The sequence below is a fragment of the Epinephelus moara genome, chromosome 6, assembly GCF_006386435.1.
Source record: "Epinephelus moara isolate mb chromosome 6, YSFRI_EMoa_1.0, whole genome shotgun sequence".
Taxonomy (NCBI): domain Eukaryota; kingdom Metazoa; phylum Chordata; class Actinopteri; order Perciformes; family Serranidae; genus Epinephelus; species Epinephelus moara.
The window spans coordinates 40,033,891-40,055,658 of record NC_065511.1 but is presented as its reverse complement, the minus strand read 5'-3'; the positions used below and the strand labels follow the sequence as shown (position 1 = coordinate 40,055,658).

Here is a 21,768-nt window from a genome sequence, read left to right as displayed (position 1 = left end):
TGATGTTAAATAAATATTCCTCCTACTGAGTCAGAGATGATAAATATTTGGACTGATCACAGAACAACTACTGTATTACTGATCTCTCAGTGGAACCTGATGTCCTAATTCACACTGATGGTGAACTGTTAACCTGCAGTAATAAGTAGTCTTACACACAGAGGAGCAAACATCTGAAGCATTTATTTGTTACCTGAAACCAAACTAGTCCAGCAGGCCTAACAGCCAAGTCAAGACATGATGGGGCCGACCCTGAGGGTTACAGGAGTGAGAGTTGGGGGGCTGTGAATTTAGCTGTTTGGACAGCTCACTTCTCCTCCTCCAGATCTAAGTGTTGCAACGCTGTTTGAACCTTCACACAAGTTTTTCACTTGGATTCATCTGCAGGTGAGTAGAAGCTGTTTTAATATTCAGGTTTGATTCATGTACTCATGCTTTTGGTTATAGGAATTAAAACTACTAATAAAGCTGCAAGTGGCACTCCCAGATACAAGACATTTCTCGGCCAACAGAAGGAAGCAGCTCAACTGCAAAATCACAGCTGCAAGTAGCAGCGAGCTTCACAAAACTGGGCAAAACTTCAGCTGGTTTAATTTTGCCTTAAAAAGGAGTGAGACCAATCGCACACTTGCTTTTATCATTACAGTACAAGGTAAGGCAGCTTTATTTATATAGCACATTTCATATAGCAGGGCAATTCAAAGTTCTTTTCAGAGCAATAAAATATAAAACATAAGGATACAGAATATAAAAGATTAAAGAGAGAATACATAAAGTCGGGGCTTGTCTAACATCATCTGGGAAGTTATTCCAGGTTTGTGCTGCATGATAAGAAAACGCTGCTTCACCATGTTTTGTTCTAACTCTCATCATATGTCACAAGCATGTCAGAGATTTAATTGTGCGCTGAGCCACAGAGTGATTTATACACAAGCAGCAAGATTTTGGCATCAATATTCTGAGAGACAGGTAACCAGTGCAATTATTCTAGAACAGGACCTTAGCAGCAGCATTCTGATTAACCTGAAGTTCCTGAACAGCTTGTTCTGAAAGGCCTGCAAACAGACCACTGCAGTGATCTAACCCACAGGAAATAAAGGCGTGGGTGAGCCTTTCAAGGTCTTGCTTTGACATTATTCTTCTGACTTTAGGAATGTTTTTTAAATGGTAGTAGACAAATGACATCGTGGATTTGATATGGCTGTGGAAATTTAAGTCTGAGTCCAGGATAACACCAGAGTTTCTTGCTTGACTCAGTTATAAGAGAGGGGGATTCAAGGTGAGAGCTGACACGATCTTATCTCTGTTGAGTTGGGAAAAAAATTGATGTATCCAATCAATGATTTGCTTAATACAGTGACACAGGTTTATTCTACAGGTCTATAATCACCTGGTGAAAGGGATATGTATATTTGCGTGTTACCTGCATAATCATGGTCGGCTATTTTAGTCTTTTGTATGATTTGGCCTAACAGAAGCATATAGAGATAAAACAAGGGGGTTCCCAAAATGGAGCCCTGTGGGACGCCACATGTCACAGCCACCTGCTCTGACTATAATTATGAATCGAGACAAATTACTTTCTGTCATGAATATATGACTTGAACCATTTAAGGACAGTTCCAGTGAGTCTGACCCACTTTTCTAGTCTTTATAACAAATGGTACGCTCCACTGTGTCAAAAGCAGCACTTAAATCCAACAGCACTAAAACACAGACTTTGCCTAAGTCGATGTTCAGGCGATTGTCATTTATTACCTCTATGAGTGCAGTCTCAGTGCTGCGATGGCACTGTGAAATGAGACCTTTTGTGACCCGGCCGGTGGGCGGGGCTTGGTACTCCAGTTCACTGAATCCAACTTTCCCATTTTCATAACTGCAAAGCAGTGGAGCCTAAAAGTGTTTTCTGCTGAGAGAATATTTTGAACTCTTGATTGGATAACTGCTGCCGGATAAAATCATCTATGACGCTGAACAGAAAGGTAAAACCATGTGAGAAACAACATCTTTAGTGTGTTGGAGAGCTCCTGTTAAGTGACTTTACAGTGACTGCTGTCACAGTTTTATTATCTGACTATAAAATCTAGTGTAATCATGTTCATGGTCTCTTTGTGGCAGGTTCGTCACCTCATCATGTCGGTCCCTTGCAGAACTCAGACCGATGCCAGGGTTGCTTTTCAATCCTGTAAAAGTTCTGATCCAAAAGATCGAGTTGAGTTCTACGACAGCTGGTTAGAAAACTATGAAAAGGTCAGTTTCAGTGATTCCTGATGAGGACTTAAAGAGCTGTGAAATCAATATTTGTTTTTTAATCACTGCAGTAATACAGAGCTTTTTGGCTTCTTTGAGCTCCTAGTTTTGCTTTTGCTGGTGGAGACCAAAAACAGAGCTAAAAGAGAAAGAATATTGAACTTACATGCATCATGTTTTTTTGTGACTGTTGGATGTGGAAATAAGCAACTGTTTGCAAACATCTTAACTACTTTTTAAGATGATAATATTATCACAAAAATGCAGCTAAAAATCTTGAGATTCTGGTTTTTATGTAAAACCGATGTTTTCACTTATTTTTCTGTTGTTTTTTTACAAGGACAGAGTACAGTACTAAACATCACTGTAAATAATAGTGATTGTTCGTCAAAAGGCTCATTTGTTGTTCAGATAATAGATTATCCATTAAAGTAACAATAAAACAGACAACATATCAAATTAAATAAAACAAGATATTATTAACCAGTAGAAGAAGAAGTATTCAGATATTTCTCTTCACTTAAAGTACCACAGAGTAAATATACTCTGTTACAAGTAAAAGTCCTGAAAATATTCAACCCTGCAGCAAAAACCACTTCCAACTGGAGAATTTCACTTTTTAAAAAACAGGATGCTACCCTGTTGAGCTACAGATCACCACACCTGGCAGTAGACTTCCTGTCTGAAAACTTCTCTGGGAGTCCTGAAGAAGCTCGGGTTCTGGACGTCGCCTGTGGGTCTGGATGGGTCGCTAAACTGGTGAGCTTTAAAATCAAAGAGCTGACAGAGAATAATTCATTTTGAAAGTCCAACAGTGGTAATCGATTAAACCAAGCAGACAGGAAAGTCTGAGTTTCAGGTGATACAACAGCAGAAAATCACACTGATTGATCTGTTTAAAGCGGCTGTGATTTCCTGTACAATATGAATTTGTCATACACCGCCATACTGGTGCACAGATGAATCAGCTGCTGCAATTTTTCAGCAGGTAGCAAAATATATTATAATCTTCACCATGAAGAGCAATATGGTCAGGCCAACCTGCGATAAGTGTGTAGCCCTGTGGCTATTATTTCATTCATTTCTTTGAAGGGATTACTATTTCATTCATTTCTATGAGGACATTAAAATGTGTTTTGTGTTCTATTTCATTTCTCTAAGAATACTTTAAAATGTTTGTTAAACAGGGCACAAGTTAATGTATAAATGCTATGTTTAAAAATGTTAAAATGTTTAAAACTAGTCAATGTATTTACAGCTAAAACAGTCAGAATTCATGGTTGGAGTTATAACCATAATAGTTTGTTTGTTTGTGCAGACCACGTTGTGTGTATGGAGCATTTAAGCTTGATGTCAGCATGGAATGTCAATCACTCATTCTCTCTTCTCTAATATAATTGGCTTGTCTGTAGTCTTTAGCCACTCTCAATCTCACCTTGTTGAGGGAGGAGGTGCTTAGCCTTACCTCCGTGAAAATGCAGGTTAGCTGCGGCAGAAGCTGTATTGTTGTCCGAGCTGGATAAGCATAACGTTAAAGTGAACAAGAATATAACACTCCAAACTACCAAGACTGATGGAGAGTCGTCTTGTGGTGTGTGACTTTTGAGAAGCTGCCAGAGGTAAATGCATATGTTTTAATGTGTATAAAACGAGCTGTAATGCTAATCGCTGCTAGCCTTTAGCTTAGCCTCTCTATGGCGTGTCATACTGTTATTTTGCATTGCATTTAGCACTAGCTCATTTGTTTAAGACATGCTGTGGTTATTTTGCCATGAATTAGCCCGTAGTTTGTTTACTAAGAGGAACTGTGTGGTTCAGGACTAGACATTTGCCCGTGAGAGGGAGAGAGAAAGAGGACCGGGAGGGACCTGGACCGCTGGAGAGAGACTTAATAGCTGCTGTACTGAGCTCCGTTTCGGCACTGTGTGGCTGCTAATGATGGTGAAATCGAAGCTTCATGAAGCATTGAACCACTTTGACACACCTGCTTCAAGAATGACACACTGCTTCGAAGCATTTCATACAGTCAGAAGAGTGACATCTGCTGGCTGTGTGTCAGAACTGCATCTAAGTGGAAGACCTGGAAAAGCCTCAAGACTGCCTGTAGTCTCGCTCACCAGACCTTTCTCAAGAAAAGAAAGGTCTGGCTGGGCCGACTCTCACTTTAAGATTGGAGAAAAAAACGCCTCGGCTGCTTGTATTTCTTTCAACCAATCACAATCGTTCTGGGCGGTGCCACAGCAACGGTGCGCTTGCAAAAATATTGCCGGGGGGAAACAGGTTNTTGCCCTTTGCTCTTTTCCCCTGCTCATCTGCATTACTGACTGTCGGCTGGATTTGTAAGTACAGAACTAACTCTTTGCACGTGCATTTTTGTTTATGCTGGTTAAACCCAGTGAACTGGCCATCTAGTTTCCGGCCTCCACGCTCACAAGCATTGACTGGGCCCACAACGTGTTTATTTGTCTCATTCAAATAAGCCCTGTGTGAATGTGTGTGTGAGAGTGGGCTGTGGACATTGGATTAAGTTTTCTTTACCAATACAGCTTTTTGTATTTGAGTTCATTTGTGATCAGAGTGAGTCTATTTTGCTGGAGTGGTACTGTGAACTGTAAATATTTTCATCAGTAACCCATTTAAAGCAACCCTTACCTTTGTGGACATTTTACACATTTCTTTGTTTAAGTAAAAATGCTATTAATAAGGTGATAGCACACTAAAATGTAAGAGTGATCCACCAGGAATAGAAACTCATCATTATTCCATTCTCATATGGTTCTGTAAAAACTCTGACCAATCATTGTCCTCGGACCGAATACAATGATATGCCGAGCGACCTGCCTGTTATCTGCTTCCGACTTACATAACCGCTCGCGCACCCCCGACACGGAAGAACAAGTCTGTTTTGGATATGTCCACAGCAGCTGCTGTAGATAGTAATGGAGATTGTTAACTGTTTTGACCAACAATTACCGACAAAAGTGGACCACCGCTGCCACCTCCAGCTGCTCCCACAGGGAAATCAGTCGGCAAAAGGAAGAGTATTTCAGAAAAAGCCACTACAAAGAGACACCTTGATGCAGCAAGAGGCAAAACACGAGTCAACATCGGCTCTGCTTTCGAGCGATGGAGGAGTCTGATGAAGCTTCATCCAGAGCTAAAAAGGGATGAAATGGTCGCGGAGTTTCTGCTGGACAGGTATTTTTATTTTGCCTAATATAACACGTTTGACTGTATTTGTTGTAACGTTACATTTCCGGATCGTTTAGCATATTGCTAACGGACCTAGCTCCAGCTAATTAGGTAGCTAATGCTGGGTAAACCTTTGCGTGAAAACACTGGCGCCAACTTCATGTCAACATTGGGGGGGTCACAATATTCTCTTATTAATCTTGAGGTGAAGTGGGAATGTATATGATATACATAGCGTTAGCAGGCCGGCAGCAGCGTTAGCAGGCCAGGCCCAGAGGAGCGTTAGCAGTAATGCTGCATCCCGCAGCATCTCTCGCTGCAGCCCGGTAGCCCAGCTTCAGAGGAGCTGGATTGCTAATGCGTGTCACTTTTTCCATGCTTGGAAAAAAGTACTGTTTACCAGAATTGAACTTTCCGCTGTAACAACCCGTCCATTCACGTTACTGTGTGTGTGTGTTTTAGTTACAAAAAAACAACTTCGACTCCAGTAAAGCCTGGATTCATAAGGCCTCCTCCACCACCATTATCGACCATTGCGCCATGCATAACAACATGGATCATACATGTTTTTATCTTTTGAAATGACGCTGTGAAAAAGTAAACTGTTAATAGTTATAAGTTGTCAGTTACCACAAAATGTACAACAAAAAAAGCGATGGACACTGTTTGTACATAAGGAGGGAAAAGAAGACCTATGACTACATCAAAGACCTCCAGCGTGCTATCCTACGCTCCAAGTTGGACCAGTTGGCAGAAGGGAGGGGTATGCCCCAGAAAAGAACAATGAGACCGGACGGCCCCCGCCGACTTGGGCCTCTCAGTGGTGTCCCTGCACCATCAACGGAGGAACTCTTGGAGAGTCAGCGCAGCAGAGGTCATGGTGAGTTGACATGCGTTTGTGCCACCTACTGTATGTTTTGATAACATCACTCATTGCCAAAGGAGCATAAGTTGTCATTATATGTAGTCTGTTAGATAAAGCTAATTATAAGGGTTTACAAATGCATCATCAGTGGAAGATAAATCAATGTCCTTTTAGCTTGATAGTAATACATAACCTTGAAAGTTGGTCCAGTGTCACATTTTGAATTTTATTACTCTGTGTCAAGGTGAACCACTCCCGCAATAACGGAGGACGACCTGCACCAACCAGGGCTTGTTCTGGCATCAAACCTGCCGTCTTTTGTCTGGAAGGAGAGCTCAGGAACCCCGGATCTCAGGAAGAGCTGGATGTGATATTTTAAAAATTGTTTTGCATTCATATTCAGTAAGCTCTTCCTCAATGTGCCTTATGTTATTTTTTTGTACTATGCAACTCTTGTTTGTTATGGCTTACTGAATATTTGCACACAGTTTATAAAACATTAAAAAAATTTCTAATAAAATCAAATTTGATTTTATCGATTTTACTGAAGTTCATACAGAGAAAGTGGGAATATGAAACTAAGGGGCATAGTGTAGGCAATTAGTTGAAACAAGTTTAAAGACTGCACATCCTGCTGGCATCAAGGGAAAACTTCAGAAAAACAAGAGGAGTTGCACATGATATATTGCTGCTCCTGTGCTTTATTTGGTGTGGGAATAAAGCACAGGAGCAGCAATATGTCATGTTCAACAAATCTTGATTTTCTGCATAGTGTAAGCAAAGCATAATAAATACATGTGATTTGATTTATGTAAGTGTAAAGAAAATGGCAGATATACTTTATAAGATTTTACTGAAGACTGGAAAATGGACAAAATATAATTTTTACAAAAATGCATAAATACAATTTGTGTCACAAGACAACAATGTAAACAAATATCTATTTTTTTTTTACAAGTTAACAGACTTCAAAAGTTTAAAAAAAAAAACAGCAGACATGTTCAAAGACAGCAGCAGACATGTGACTCACCAGAACAGTGTATAGTGCAGTATTATCATGAGGTAGACTGTTTTAAGTTGCTATGATTGTACAAAGGTAGAAAAGCGACTTTTGCATATTCAAGTGCCATACATAAAATAAATAGCTTCAATTATATATATTACAGAATAACTGTTTATGTATACTTTTTAAATAAAAATATGTGGCACTGAGAATGAACATTACAGTATTATGGACATATAGATTCACACATTCAGTAGGGCAGAGTAACCAGAACTACTCCTCATCAGGACCATAGCGGCTAGGGATAAAACCTCTGTACATCCCACTTGTCACGGATTCTCCAAACACAACAACTTGGGATAACAACTCTGTGGCCTTGTCCAAGTTGACCATACTGCCAAATGACATACTGTCTATATGCAGCAAAGCGGAACTGCCTGTGGCTTTCCCCGGGTGTATTAGCGTCTTCTAATGCTCGGGAGTCATTCCACATGCGTCAAGCCATGCGGCGGACTCCCGACTGCAAAATAAAGGCATCCATGTGAGGCAGGACAGAGATAGTTTTCAGGTGTTTGTCGACAGCACACCTTTTCTATCAATCAATCAATCAATCAATCACTTTATTTATAGAGCACTTTTCATACATAAAATGTATCACAAAGTGCTGTACATTACAGAACACAAGCAGGAAAGGATCAGGGGGTACAAAATAAAATACAAATCCCCCCCCCCCCCGGGCACACACACACACACACACAGAAAAACACACTCTCTCACACACATAGGGACTGGAGAGGAAACGCTATCTTAAACGAAAATGGGGAAACACAGGAGCTAGAAAGATATAGGAAAATCATAAAATGCAAAAAAAAAAAAAAAAAAATGATTAAAGTAAAACTGTTTTAAAACCAAACAATAAAAGAAAACAAACAAAAAGTGTTAAAACATAGGATAGTAGCTCTGAGACTAAAATGGAGTAAAATACATAAGATTAAAAGAGTAAACTAAAAGAGAGGGTAGAAGAATAAAGCAAAAGATCAGCTAAAAGCCAGACTAAAAAGGTAGGTCTTTAGTTTGCTTTTAAAAATATGAACAGTAGGTGCTGCTCTCAGGTCCTCAGGTAGACTGTTCCACAGATGGGGGCCATAGTAATGAAATGATGCCTCACCGTACGTTTTGGTTCTAACTTTGGGAACTATTAAAAGACCACTACCTGAGGACCTGAGGGCTCTACTGGGCTCATATGGTAAAAGCAAATCAGATAAATAAGAAGGACCAAGACCATTAAGAGATTTATAAACTAATAAAAGAACCTTAAAATCTATTCTAAAAGATACAGGTAGCCAATGCAGAGATTTTAAAATTGGTGTAATGTGAGCTCTCCTTCTGGTCTTCGTCAGCATGCGTGCAGCAGAATTTTGCAGCAGCTGAAGCTGTGAGATATTCTTTTTAGGAAGACCAGAGAGGAGGGCATTACAATAATCAATTCTGCAGGTAATAAAAGCATGGATAAGAGTCTCTGCATTAGCTTGAGAGAGAAACTGGCGCACTCTGGAGATGTTCTTAAGATGATAAAAAGCCTTTTTGGTAACATCTCGTATGTGTGATTCAAAACTGAGATTAAAATCAAATGTAACACCCAGATTTTTAACTTGTTTGCAGGGATTAAAAGACAGTGCCTGGAGTTTGTTCTCCAGTTTCTCTCTCTCTGGACCTGTACCGATGACTAAGACCTGAGTTTTGTCCTGGTTGAGCTGCAAGAAGTTGTCTGCCATCCAGGACTGGACGTCTAAAATGCAGTTAAAAAGGGCATCAATGGGCCCTGTGTCATCAGGAGACACGGCCATGTAAAGCTGTGTGTCATCAGCATAGCTGTGAAAGTTAATGCTGTGTCTCCTGATGACATCTCCTAACGGTAACATATAGAGATTAAAAAGTGTAGGACCTAAAATTGAGCCCTGGGGAACGCCACATTCCATTTCATAGGTTCTTGATGAGCGTTCCCCAGTGCTCACATAAAATTTCCTACCATTCAGATATGTTTTAAACCAGTTAAAAACAGTACCAGAGATGCCAATGTAGTTTTGGAGTCTGTTTAAAAGAATTGTGTGATCCACTGTGTCAAAAGCTGCACTCAGGTCCAACAGGACTAAAACAGAGATTAATCTTTTATCCATGTTGGACCTGAGGTCACTAACAATTTTGACCAGTGCTGTCTCTGTACTGTGATTTTTTCTAAAACCTGACTGAAATACGTCACCAATATTATTAGAAATCATAAAATCATTTAACTGGTTAAAAACAATCTTTTCTAAAATTTTGCTTAAAAATGGCAGGTTGGAAACAGGTCTGTAATTATCAGGTACCGCTGTATCCAAATTGTTTCTCTTCAGAAGGGGTCCGACACAGGCTGTCTTAAAGGCAGTGGGAAAGACCCCTGTCTGAAGAGAATAATTAACAATATTAATAACATCATCCTTAAAAACGCTAAAAGAGGTCTTAAAAAGGGATGTGGGGATAGGGTCTAAAATACAAGTCACTGGTCTAAGATGGGAGACAACCTCTTCAAGCTCTGCAGCATCAACCAGGACAAACCTCTCAAGTGTCTCCCCATTTAAAAGCACAGGCTCAGAGGAGCTAAAATTATCAGGCTTACGGTTTAAAAAGTTAGACCTGATAAAATCAATTTTATTTCTGAAGTGGACAGCAAGGTCTTCACATGATAAATCTGAATTAAAAGGTTGCTTAAAAACAGGGTTTGTTAATTGGTCAATGGTTGAGAAAAGGATTTTGGGGTTATTGTGATTGTCAGCTATTAATTTTGAAAAGTGCTCCTGTCTTGCTTGTTTTACTGCTCTGTTGTAGGTGGTAATATGTTTCCGAAATATCTGATAATGTACTTGTAATTGGTTTTTCCTCCATCTTCTCTCTGCAATTCTGCATTCTCTCTTTAATCTGAGAACCTTGTTTGTTCTCCATGGTGGTTTTATGTTTGGTTTAGTCTTTTTCACCTTTAATGGTGCAACAAAATCTATTGCTGACTTAAGTTTCTGGTTAAAATGATCAACAATGAAATCACAAGAAGAGGGTAAAACAGCCTTTGGAGCATCAGTTAAAATCTCACTAAAATTAGCAGCCACTTCAGAAGTAAGATAGCGTTTCCTGACAGTACGCTCCGGGATGTCCTGCTGGATAAAATCCATTACATTAAAAAACACACAGTGATGGTCGGACAGGCCCACATCCACAACAGAGGACACAGTGGCTGATAACCCAAAGGTTATTAAAAGATCTAATATATGTCCTCTGTTGTGGGTGGAGCTTGATACATGCTGGTTAAAATTCATAAAATTAATAAGATTTAAAAATTCAGAGCTTAAAGAATCAGACGGATTGTCAACATGAATATTAAAATCCCCTACAATAATGATTTTGTTGTACTTCGAATGAATGATTGATAACAATTCTGAAAATTCACTGATAAAAGCAGAGCATTTTTTGGGTGGCCTGTAAACAGTTATACAAAATATAGGGGGACTGCTAAAAACAAAGGAATGATACTCAAAAGAAATAAAATCACCAAATAAAACCTCTTTAAAACCATGTGAACTTAAAAGAATTGTTGCAGTCCCCCCACCCCGTCTACCATTTCTAAAAGAATGTAAATAATTAAAACCAGGCGGGGATGCTTCATTAAGTGCTGCAGGTCCATCTGAGCCAAGCCATGTCTCAGTTAAAAACATAAAATCAATACTGTTATCTAAAATCAGGTCATTAATTAAAAAAGTCTTATTTAAAAGAGAGCGTACATTTAAAAGTGCCATGTTGAGTTTTCTCTCTGGTGTTCTATGTCCCTCATCACATCCCTGCACCTGCCACAGACACACCACTCTGGTTGCCCGGGTGTGGGATGAGTTTGGGCAGAGTCCTGAACCTGTGAGTGTGCCATCAGGTCAAAGATCATGCTCGGGTCCCTTTCAAGGCAGGTCAGAAGCAACTCGTGAGCCTGTGTGAGATCTAGTTCTTGAATTCTGGCCTGTAAGAGTAGATATTTTCATGTCAGCAGATGTTGTTGCCAAGAGCATTATTTTCAACACAAACAAGAAATAAGCTGCTAGACATTTCATCCAAAGACAATAATAATAACAACAACAATAATAGTAATAATATTGTACTGCTTTACCTGCTCAGCTGCAATCCTGTCCTGCTGAAACTGCTGAACTCTGACTAGATCCTCATGACTGAGAACAGCAGGTCCACGTGCCCTCCGACCTCTGGCTCTTCTTGTGGCTCTTGTAGCTTCTCTGCTGGTTCCTGGTCTCTCATCATCTGTGCCTGCTGCAGCAGATTCCTGTGTCACACCACGGCCCCTGCTGCTCCTGCCTTGGCTGTCCCTAGAAGGGACTGGTCTTCTTGGGCCCCTGCCTTTGGTGCCCCTGAAATGGCCTCTTCTCTCTCCCTTGTTTGTTTTTTCCCTTTTGAGGTGCCTTCGCCAGAAGAGTCATCATCTTCCTCGGTGCGAGGTTCAGGGATGTAGTCTGGATCTCCTCCAACACTCTCCTCCACCACAATTTTAAAAAACAAAGACATAAAATTTTAATTTATGAGAACATTAAAGAAAGTTCAAGCACTTTTAACACTGAAGCACAATGTCTGAGCAGAGTGCTAAAGTTAGCTACCGTTAGCAGACAAAACACATTAGCCTGAAAACAAAACAACTGCAACCGCTCGTAACATAATCACTACCGTTACCGGTACAGTGTTTGTGAGGTAAGGCGAGGAAGGAGCAAGGAAATATGTATGAATTCTGCAGAAAAATGTAGCACATGACTGTAGACACACATGGAGATGAACTGCTAACTTTGGCTTTTATGATCAGTTCAAGGAAATGTTATATCAGTGCGACTTCAAGAAGGAGGTCATAGTGATGAGTGATCTTAATATAAACTGGGAGGACAAAATCTCAAGGAAAAAGTTGAAAGAAATCACAGATAGTTTTAACTTAACTCAGATGGTTAAAGGTCCAACACGAATTACAAATAGTACCAGCACCCAAATTGATCTGATCCTCACCAACAGGCCTGAAAGGATACAAAGACATACAACATGGTAACTGGGTTATCAGATCATAACATGGTACTCATATCAAGAAAATTAACCAGCAGGCTGTTTACAACACATTCTGGAAAGAAGGAGTTTATTGGTATACCAAAAAACAAGCAGGAACATTTCAAAACAGCCATACAACAAATGGAATGGGACAACTTGTTACTGAAAAGTGATCTGGAAATAACTACCCAAAACTTTATTGAGAAATTACAAACTAAAATCAATGAATTTGCTGTTAAAATAAAACGGAAAAACAGGAAACAAACTCTCCCCTGGATAAACGATAATATAAAACAACTAATGAAGGACAGGGACAACGCCCTTAAAATGGCCACTAAGTCCAAACTGAGCAGTGACAGGCAGAAATTTGCAATGTTAAGGAACAGAGTGACAAGGCAACTGAGAAAAGCAAAAGCAAACTTTTTCACCAAGATTATTGAAAACTGTCATGGGAACTCAAAATCCATGTGGAGTCAAATCAACAAACTGACTGGACAAGACATTTCAGTTAGAAATACAATTCAACTAAAGGTCAATGACACAATAATACATGATCCAGCTGATGTGGCACAAGTACTTAACAAATATTTTGTTGAATCAGTAGAGACCATAGCCCAGAGTTTCACTGCCCAATGTAAAAATATACACACTGTCACTACTGGCAGCAGTAGTACAAATGAACCCCCAATACGTCCAAGTCTAGTATCCAGGTCTGAAGTCGCAAGAGTGATCACATCTCTCAAGTCCTCAAGAGCTACAGATGTATATGGAATGGACATACTAATGATTAAAGAAATCTATCCATCAATAATTGGTCCATTAACACACGTCATAAATATCTCACTGAGTGAGGGGAAATTCCCAGAATCATGGAAACTGGCTACTGTCATTCCCATATTCAAAGGTGGTGACCCTCTCCTTACCTGCAACTGTAGGCCTGTTAGCATTTTACCCACTGTGTCAAATATATACGAGAAACTGGTTGTCAGGCAAAATCACTAATCACCTCAATTACAGCTCCTTCTCTCTGCATCCAATGCAATTTGGATTCAGGGCCAATCATTCTACAGAAACTGCAATATGCTACTTTAAGGGTTAAAGCATCAATGGACATAGGAGGGTCAGTGGGGGCTGTTTGTTTTCCTTGACACTGTTAACCACTCAATTCTACTGAACAAACTCCTGAACTTCAATCTCTCCATGGAATTCATCAGCCTCATCAAATCCTACCTCTCATCTCGTTCTCAAATTGTTAGAATTGAAAATCGGAACTCCAACCCCTTGCAATTATCAACTGGTGTCCCACAAGGTTCAGTACTCGGTCCTATTCTGTTCAGCATGTACATCAATGATTTACCATCTGTGTGTGATAATTGTGATATACTGTATTAATGTATGCTGATGGCACAGTTATAATTGGTCATGGTAAAACACCAGAGGAAGTTGCAACAAAGTTGGCAGATGCTATGTTATTAGTCACAGCCTGGCTTTAACTGTCCTGTCTGTATGTTTTTCTCTAAGAAAAAAACAAACATAAATGTGATGCCAGATGTTTTCATCTCTGGAGAGAGGGTACAGGTAGTTACAGAATACAAATACCTAGGACTGCACATAGATTCAAACCTCAGCTTCAAAACCCACATTAAGAAAGTCAGGAACAAAGTTAAGTTCAGTTTATCAAACTTCAGATTCATCAGGGACTCGTTTTCAACTGAAGCAGCCAAGATGTACTTCTTTGCGATGGTTCTCTCCCACATCACATACTGTCTGACAAGTTGGTCTACTGCAAACACCACAATAATGAATAGAATCATTATATAAACAAGCACTTAAAATATTACACAAGAAACCTTTCAGATTTCATCATTGTCATATACTGAATAAATATAAATTTCTTAGTTGGGAAAACCTCATTATATTCAAAAACATCTGTCTGGTATATAAGATCTTGCATGGTTCAGCTCCTCCTGCTATATCTGGATACGTTAATATCAGATCTTCTGGTAATAGAGGTATGAGAGGTGCAGTGAGGGCAGGCTGCACAATTCCCTTAAGAAAAACTACATTCAGTCAGGCAGTTTTCTCCGTCAGAGCATCACATCAATGGAATTCAGTACTACAATCAATCAGAGTATCTCCGTCATATCATTCATTCAAGCGCAATGCCAAGAAATGGCTTGTTGAAACACAAACATGTGAACATTGATGTTTGCCTCACTATTATATAGGAGTGCATCATGCAGTTGTGGGTTATTGTCACTCAACAGTATGTATGTGTCATACAGAATGTTTATCTTGTAATGTGTTATCTTTAATGGGTTATTTTTTTATATATATTGGATGTTGTATTTTATTGATGCCTTTAACAACTGGCAAAGGGACTACCGATGAAAATTGGCCTCTCGGCTATTTCGGGTGCATTTTACATTTTTTTTAAAATGTTGATTAATGTACATTGTCCCTTTTCAAATAAACAAACATAAACATAAACAAACTTTACGGTAAATTGATAGTTCATCAGACTGCCAAGATAAAGAACTTTACGAGGGCATATTGTAACACCTATTGAACTGAAATTTAATTAAATAATTGTCAGTTTTTCACTTACCGGTGCCTCTGAGTCTGACTCCATTGTCTCGCTTGGTCTTCACCGTAGAAAGAGGGTCTTCACGTCTTCACTTCTTCTTCTTCTTCTTCTTCTTCTTCTTCTTCTTCCTCTTTACCTGTGCCCACGCACGAGTAAATAGAGGAGGCGCGCGTTCGCCATACCGCGAACGAGCGGCAGGAGGAAGAGGTGGGTGGGACGTACAAGGGAGGAGGAGATGTTGCTGTTCAAGTTTTTTCAAAGAGCTGTGTGAAATGCAAGATAGGTAAGGGTTGCTTTAAAGGTCAACAGTGAGCCAGATAAATAATTTATAAATTGCCAATTCCTGTTTGTCTTTTATTAAATGCCCTGTGTTTATTTTACTAAATTTGGTGTGGTAATTGCAAGTGAAGTTATTCATTGGGTTTAAAAGGGATAGTACCAACATTTTTGGTTACTATAGAAAAGTTATTGGAGGCACGCCAAGTCATTGTATATTACTACCACAGTTGTCACAGGTGTGTAGCGCCATTTCCAGTCGAACTCAGGCCCCGCCCCACTGTACTACAACACCCCCATTAGTATTAACTAGCTACATGGGACTGGGGTTACAAGTGCATTGAGAGGAGACCCATATTAAGTACGAACCCTTCTTACGAACAGTTGACTTTATAACACAACAAAAAATAACCCACAACTATCTCACTTTCTACACAATTTGTAAAACTAAGCCAATCAGGCACCAGACGTCAGTATGATATTCAGAAAGATACTGGACTTTTATGATGGACAGATGTTGAATTTTGGTTGGAATGAAAGTCGGGTTGACGATATTTTAAATGTCTAATGACGTCAGAATTTCAGGTTGTGTGGATGTTAACATTATGAAAGTTTTGCAGATGTTGGTGTTGTAAAGTTTAATAGTGGGCGTCACACGGAGGCACCAAAAATGTTGGGAATCTGCTTGGCAGGGATACTTTTTTACAGCAGGTATGATTCCAAAAATTATATTTATTCATAAAGTGAGCAAAACAAAACACAGAAATTCTAACTAACTATACAAGCTTGGTATGTGTGTGTGTGTGTGTGTGTGTGTGTGTGTGTGTGTGTGTGTGTGTGAGAGAAAGACAAAGGTGGGTGTGGTAATCAAAGGGCCGTTTGGCCTACAAAACAAAATGGCTGACAACAGAGAACTACAAGATGGCCGAATCAAAGCTGGTTTCAGATCGGGAGAGGTCTTGTCTGACCGTGTGGTCAGGACATAGTCAAAGGGAAAGAAGCAGGACCTTTGAGCTGCCTGTTTGGGTGTGCTACTTTTGGTTGGGGGGGGGGCTGGAAAGAGCTGTGGTTCCAGGTGCAGTCTTTGTCTTTGCAGATCCAAGGAAGCCGTCGCTCGGGTTCCTTGCAGAGTTAGACGTTGGGGTGCTAACTCAACTTGGTTCTCATTGTTGCTGGAAAGTCAGTTGCAAACCTTGTGTTTGGGGGCAAAGGCCTCTGAGTTGGTCAAAGCCCATGAAGAAGAGAAAGCACGTCTGGGCTGTTCAAGGCCCAGGAGGAAAGAGGTGTGAGCTGGTCGGCAGCTCAGGGGCAAGAGAAAGACAGAGTGAAGAATGCAGGACTTCTCTTAGAGTTTGCCTGGTGACATCACAGACTCACATGACACCGATAAAGTACTGTCCAATTAGGCATGAAGACTTGTCTCTCACTGAGGTGTGAGGTGGGGCATCCTGTGGAGATGGGTGTCAAATAACTGTCCTCTGTTGAAAAACAAAGAACATGAGGTTTCTTACCCTTTCAGATGGCAAGAGGAGAAGTCTTCACATGTCCAGTTCAGATTTTAACAAATGACAAATCATCTGTGGTCAAGTGAATCCCAACATTGGGTTTTGTTCTCCACACCTACAGACTGAATGTTTCTACGCCAAAAGGACGTTGGCATGAGACGTTTGGAAGATGTAGGATTTTGGTTACTTAACAAAACAACTCAAAACCAAGGAAATATCAATGTTATCTGTCCTCAGTATCCTATGTCTATGAATTTAGACGTTTTCCTGACATTAGATTTTGGTCACCTGATATCACACCCTAAATTCAACCAAATACTACCATCGAACAGCGAGGGTGGCCCGCTGGGAGAATTGTACATTAACATAATTACACTGCTGAACGGCAGGCTGGGTACAGCTCACCAGCTAGCCAGTTATTAGAACAGTATGTTGACAGCTCAGAGAGGCTCCGTCACTACAGTACATCCAAGATCAGAAAAGAAAGCGCAGCTGTCACTACTGAAAAAAATGTTCAAATAAAAAAATCCAATCAAATTTTGACCTCAAAATTGAAAGTCTAATCAGATAGTGAACATAGAAAATCATGAGCCCCCCAGCATGATGACACTAAGATGTTTTGTATTCTATGAACTCCTACAACGTATTCTCATAGAACGGTTTATATGACATCCTATGAATTAGCACTTCACGAATGATGTCACATATTTAATGTACAGTTACATAATTAGTGTAAAGTTACAGAGGTTAGGTTTAGGTAAAGTTACTGTGGTGAGGTTTAAAAAAAAGAAACATGGTGAGGACATACCTTAAAATGACTCAAAGCTCACACAGTTCCAAACACGCGTCTCCAGGAGAAAGTCCAGGTTTTTCTGGCCCATCCATCGCCCCAACCTGCCTTCTTACTAGGCCGCCCAGGACTGCTTCCTTTTTTACTCCAGTCAGTGCATTGGTCACGTGATCGCAGCTTTTTAAATTACGTGGGCTTTGTATGAATTTGGGTGCATAACTTTTAGTAGGAAAACGCATGAACAGTTTGTGAGCACAGCCTGACTCTTGAAAGTAAGAAAAGCAACTATAAAGCCATAAAAAGGAGAAGAAAAAAACAATATACCGTCAAACTACCAAAATCTTCAAAAAATTCTTGGTCATACAGCCCACCATTAAGTTTCACTGCACTGATACTAAATTACAGAATTCCTTCCAGGACAGTGTGTATGGAATCATAAGGGAATTATGGACCAGTGAAATAAAGTGTGATCCTGAATGTATTCACCTGTACGTTCTGATCAGTTTTTATGATTCAGTGTTAATGTTGACTGCATTCTTCTTGTATTTGTAGACTGGACACATCCTGTCCCTGCAGAAGCTGTTGGAGCGCGGGACAGACAGACAAACAGACAAAAGTCTCACTTATGTTGGTCGTCTTCTTCATTTATAGATGGTTAAACTGGGCTTCAGGCACTTTGTGGGAGTGGACGGCAGTAAAGGCATGCTGGAACAAGCTGCAAAGACTGGCCTCTATCAGGACCTCAAACTGGCCCTACTGGGACCAGAACCACTGCCTGCACCGACTGGTACACTACACTCACACTGCAAACACACATTGCTCATCTTTGAGTGTTAAAACAATGACTTCTGGAAACTAAACCTGGCTATTCTTCCTCCTTCTTTTTCCTGGTTCCAGGTATATTTGATGTGGTGATCGTCGCTGGTGGTATGGGTGTTGGTTTCATACCGGCCAGTGTTGTCAGGAAGTTCTGCGATGCTGCCAAACCAGGTAACTAGCTCCAGATAAGCAGATGTAGCATTTTAGTCTGGTTTCAGACCTCTGAATCAACAACCACCAAGACTGTGATGACCACAGGAGTTGAGGGGGACACTGTGTCCACCAGTCTTTCATGAGCAGGTTAAAAAATTAAGTCTGCAAACAGAGCCATGAACATTAAACCTTATTACAGCTAGGAGTTGCAAGTTTTTAAAATATAGATATAATTTCTAGGAGAAAATGTCTCGTCTCATCTTGTCAGTGTTCAGTCAGTCAATAGATGGTGAAGTGACCTGATGAGGTACATAAAGCACCAGATTTACTGTAGATAAGACAAAGTAAAGCTTCTGATGCTCTTGGAGCTCTAACAGTCTGTTAGAGTTGGAATCTGTGTTTTTTAAATGGTTGTGTTAATCTCATGTGTGAGTATTTAGAAGGGTTTTACAGATAATATGCTTCCTCCAGTATAAAACTAACTATAACTAAATACATTGTTTGTCTACAGGAGGTTTTGTCTGCATTTCAAAAGGTGACCACACAGCAACACCATCAATTGAATACAGGAAGGAACTGGAGAGAGAGCTGCAGCTGATGGAGGACGAGGGACTGTGGAGTCCAGTAGGAGTCAAAGAGACGGACAAATACATGAAAAACCCACATCTGAATGCTGAGAGAGTCAAGGAGCTGCAGCAGGAGGAGCGATACATTAGCGGGAGAGTTTATCTCTACAAGAAATCCATCCATTAAAATCAGAAGTTATGGCAACATTAAACAGAAAATAAAGGGGCATCTTACAGCTGAGTTAAAATAAATGTGGGTTATACATAATGCAGAGCAACCCAATGTAAAGTAAGTCAGAAATAAACATTTTTCAACAGATGCTGAACATTTAGTGTGATTTTTGTTGTTGAAACTTAAAGCTGCATTAGTTGACTTTTTGTCCGCTTGTTTTCAGCAGAGCAGTTTGAAAACACATTTTATAAAGTAGCTGTGGCTAATATTAGAGCTGCCTACTTACACACCCATCATTCAAAAAGCAAGTCTAAAATAATATCATTTCTGTGTGAAAATGACTCACAATATGGAGAAGCTCATCTGAAGTAGCATTAGCTCATCAAACTGCAACTTTACCTGCTTCAAATATTAGCTTTTGCAGTTATTGTTAGCATGAGGGCAAAATTTAGGGCTGATGAAATAACATTAAAGTGTGTGCCGTGTATACTTGTTTATATGCAACATTTCTTAATACAAGTACTTTTGGTGCTACTTTGCATTTAATAGAGCAAATTAAATCAAGGCTCAATGACTCAGGAGTGGTTGGTGCTGTATTTTTGGACTTGTGTGAAGCATTCCATACAGTCAACCATAATGTTTTACTGTCAGATTGAACTTCTCATCTTCAGCACTGGCATGGATGTCTTCATTTTTCTCAGATATGGTGCAGTGTGTTAAAGTTTGTGATAGACTCTCCAGTAACATGAAGTGTACAATAGGTGTGTCACAAGGGTCCATGTTGGGTCCCCTATAATTTAGCATTTACATTAACAAGCTCTCAAAACAGGGTCATAATATAGAAATACAAATATACGCAGATGATACAGTTGTGTACACACATGCAAAAACAGCTGAGTAAACAGCAACCAAAATAACAACCGCATCAGATAAAAATTACACAATGGCTTCAGCAGTCATGTCTGAGTCTGAACGTTAATAAAACAAAAGTTTTTTTTTTCCTTTTTTCTAAAACCAGGGTACAACTTCCTAATGTTGACATTTGTGTTGAAGGTCAAAGGACTGACATCGTCACTGATTTCAAATATCTTGACATGATTCTGGATTGAAATCTGAGCTTTAAGCAGCAGTGACATTCACAAGTGGATGTCACAAAATTTCATGCAGCTTAATGCTGACAAGACAGAGATACTGATCACAGGACATGATAGTGCAAACATTCAAATATCAAACAGTCTTGGTTCTCTGTCCGACTCAATAACTTCACATTGCAGAAATCTTGGTGTCATTTTTGATCAAACCCTCAGTTTAGGCAAACATGTAAATTCATTAGTTCAATCCGGCTTCCACCATCTCAGGAATGTCTCCAGAATCAGATCATTCCTTTCGAACAAACATCTGGAACTTGCTATTCGTATATTTGAATATAAGTCGTTTAGATTATTGCAACTCTTTGCTCTCTGGCATCAATAAAAAATCCTTCTCCTGCCTTTTCAGATGAGATGTAAACAGACCTTGAGAACGTTGGACAAAAAGCCATTGCATTTTCATCACTGTAGGATACTGGAGAAGTACAATTTATTTTCAAATCCATGCCTGGTTTATAAAATTCTAAATGGTTTGGCCCCTCCTTCGCTGTGTGACCTTGTGTATACTCTGTCAGTATTAGAGACTGTAACATACCATTTGTCACACTGCATTTGGGGCAATCAGTTTTTTCTGTAAAAGCTACAAATGAGTTGAACACTCTGCCTGATGATGTGAGGAGCTGCAGCCCTGCCAGTACTTTCAAAACGAACTTTAAAAGGCGTTTAAAAGCTGCTCAGCTGTGTGCTCACTGACTTTGAAATCTGGACTTCATAAGCCAGGAGCCAGGTCCTGCCCTCCTGATGTTTTCTGCTACCTTTTTATATTATTATTTCCTGTCAGCCTGTATATACCTTAGGCCATCATAAGTTTTAAACAAGCAACCCCGACTTGAGCCTAAAGCCCCTTTTCTGTGACATGTGGCTCTGATTATCCTGGCACAAAACGGAAAGCAGCAAAACAAGATTTTGGGGCTTGCTGCCAATCACACACAACAGCCCCAAAGAAAAAAACAAAAAAATTACTGTCCATTTAAAAAATTCTCATCAAATAGGATCATTTTTCACCACTTTGTGTTTAATATCACTGCTTCACTTGTACATAGAAAACTCCCCAAGTTGATAAGCTTCATTTTTAATCCCAAATTGACCTTTCTATCGTGAAAATTACACTTGCTTTGGCCTAAATTTGTCACTATACCTCAAAAAAAAAAAACACAGAATGGAATGGAATTTTCAGTCACTAGCCTTCCAGAGAATCTTCTTGCCAGCAATGTGAACCTGGAGGTGTTGAGTTCACCAGAGTTTTATGTTAAAAAAGTGCAGAATGGGTCCCCAGTATTTAGAAACTGGCAGATGCTAACTTAAATTTGTTGGGAAATTTGCATAATTAGCA

General features: G+C 39.8%; 1 protein-coding gene across 2 annotated transcripts; it reads left to right on the top strand.

Moving 5' to 3' along the window:
- Positions 1 to 238: 238 nt before the first annotated feature.
- LOC126391424 (methyltransferase-like protein 27) lies at positions 239 to 19,440 on the top strand. 2 transcript variants are annotated; one of them, XM_050046186.1, is made up of 6 exons: positions 239 to 387; positions 2,119 to 2,250; positions 2,881 to 3,009; positions 18,229 to 18,364; positions 18,475 to 18,567; positions 19,061 to 19,440. In XM_050046186.1, the coding sequence occupies exons 2-6, from the start codon at positions 2,134 to 2,136 to the stop codon at positions 19,300 to 19,302; spliced, it is 717 nt and encodes a 238-aa protein (XP_049902143.1). In that variant the 5' UTR covers positions 239 to 387; positions 2,119 to 2,133; the 3' UTR covers positions 19,303 to 19,440. The 2 variants fall into 2 exon arrangements, with proteins under 2 accessions (XP_049902143.1, XP_049902142.1); XM_050046185.1 differs by lacking the exon at positions 239 to 387 and adding an exon at positions 1,884 to 1,982.
- The last annotated feature ends 2,328 nt before the right edge of the window (positions 19,441 to 21,768 follow it).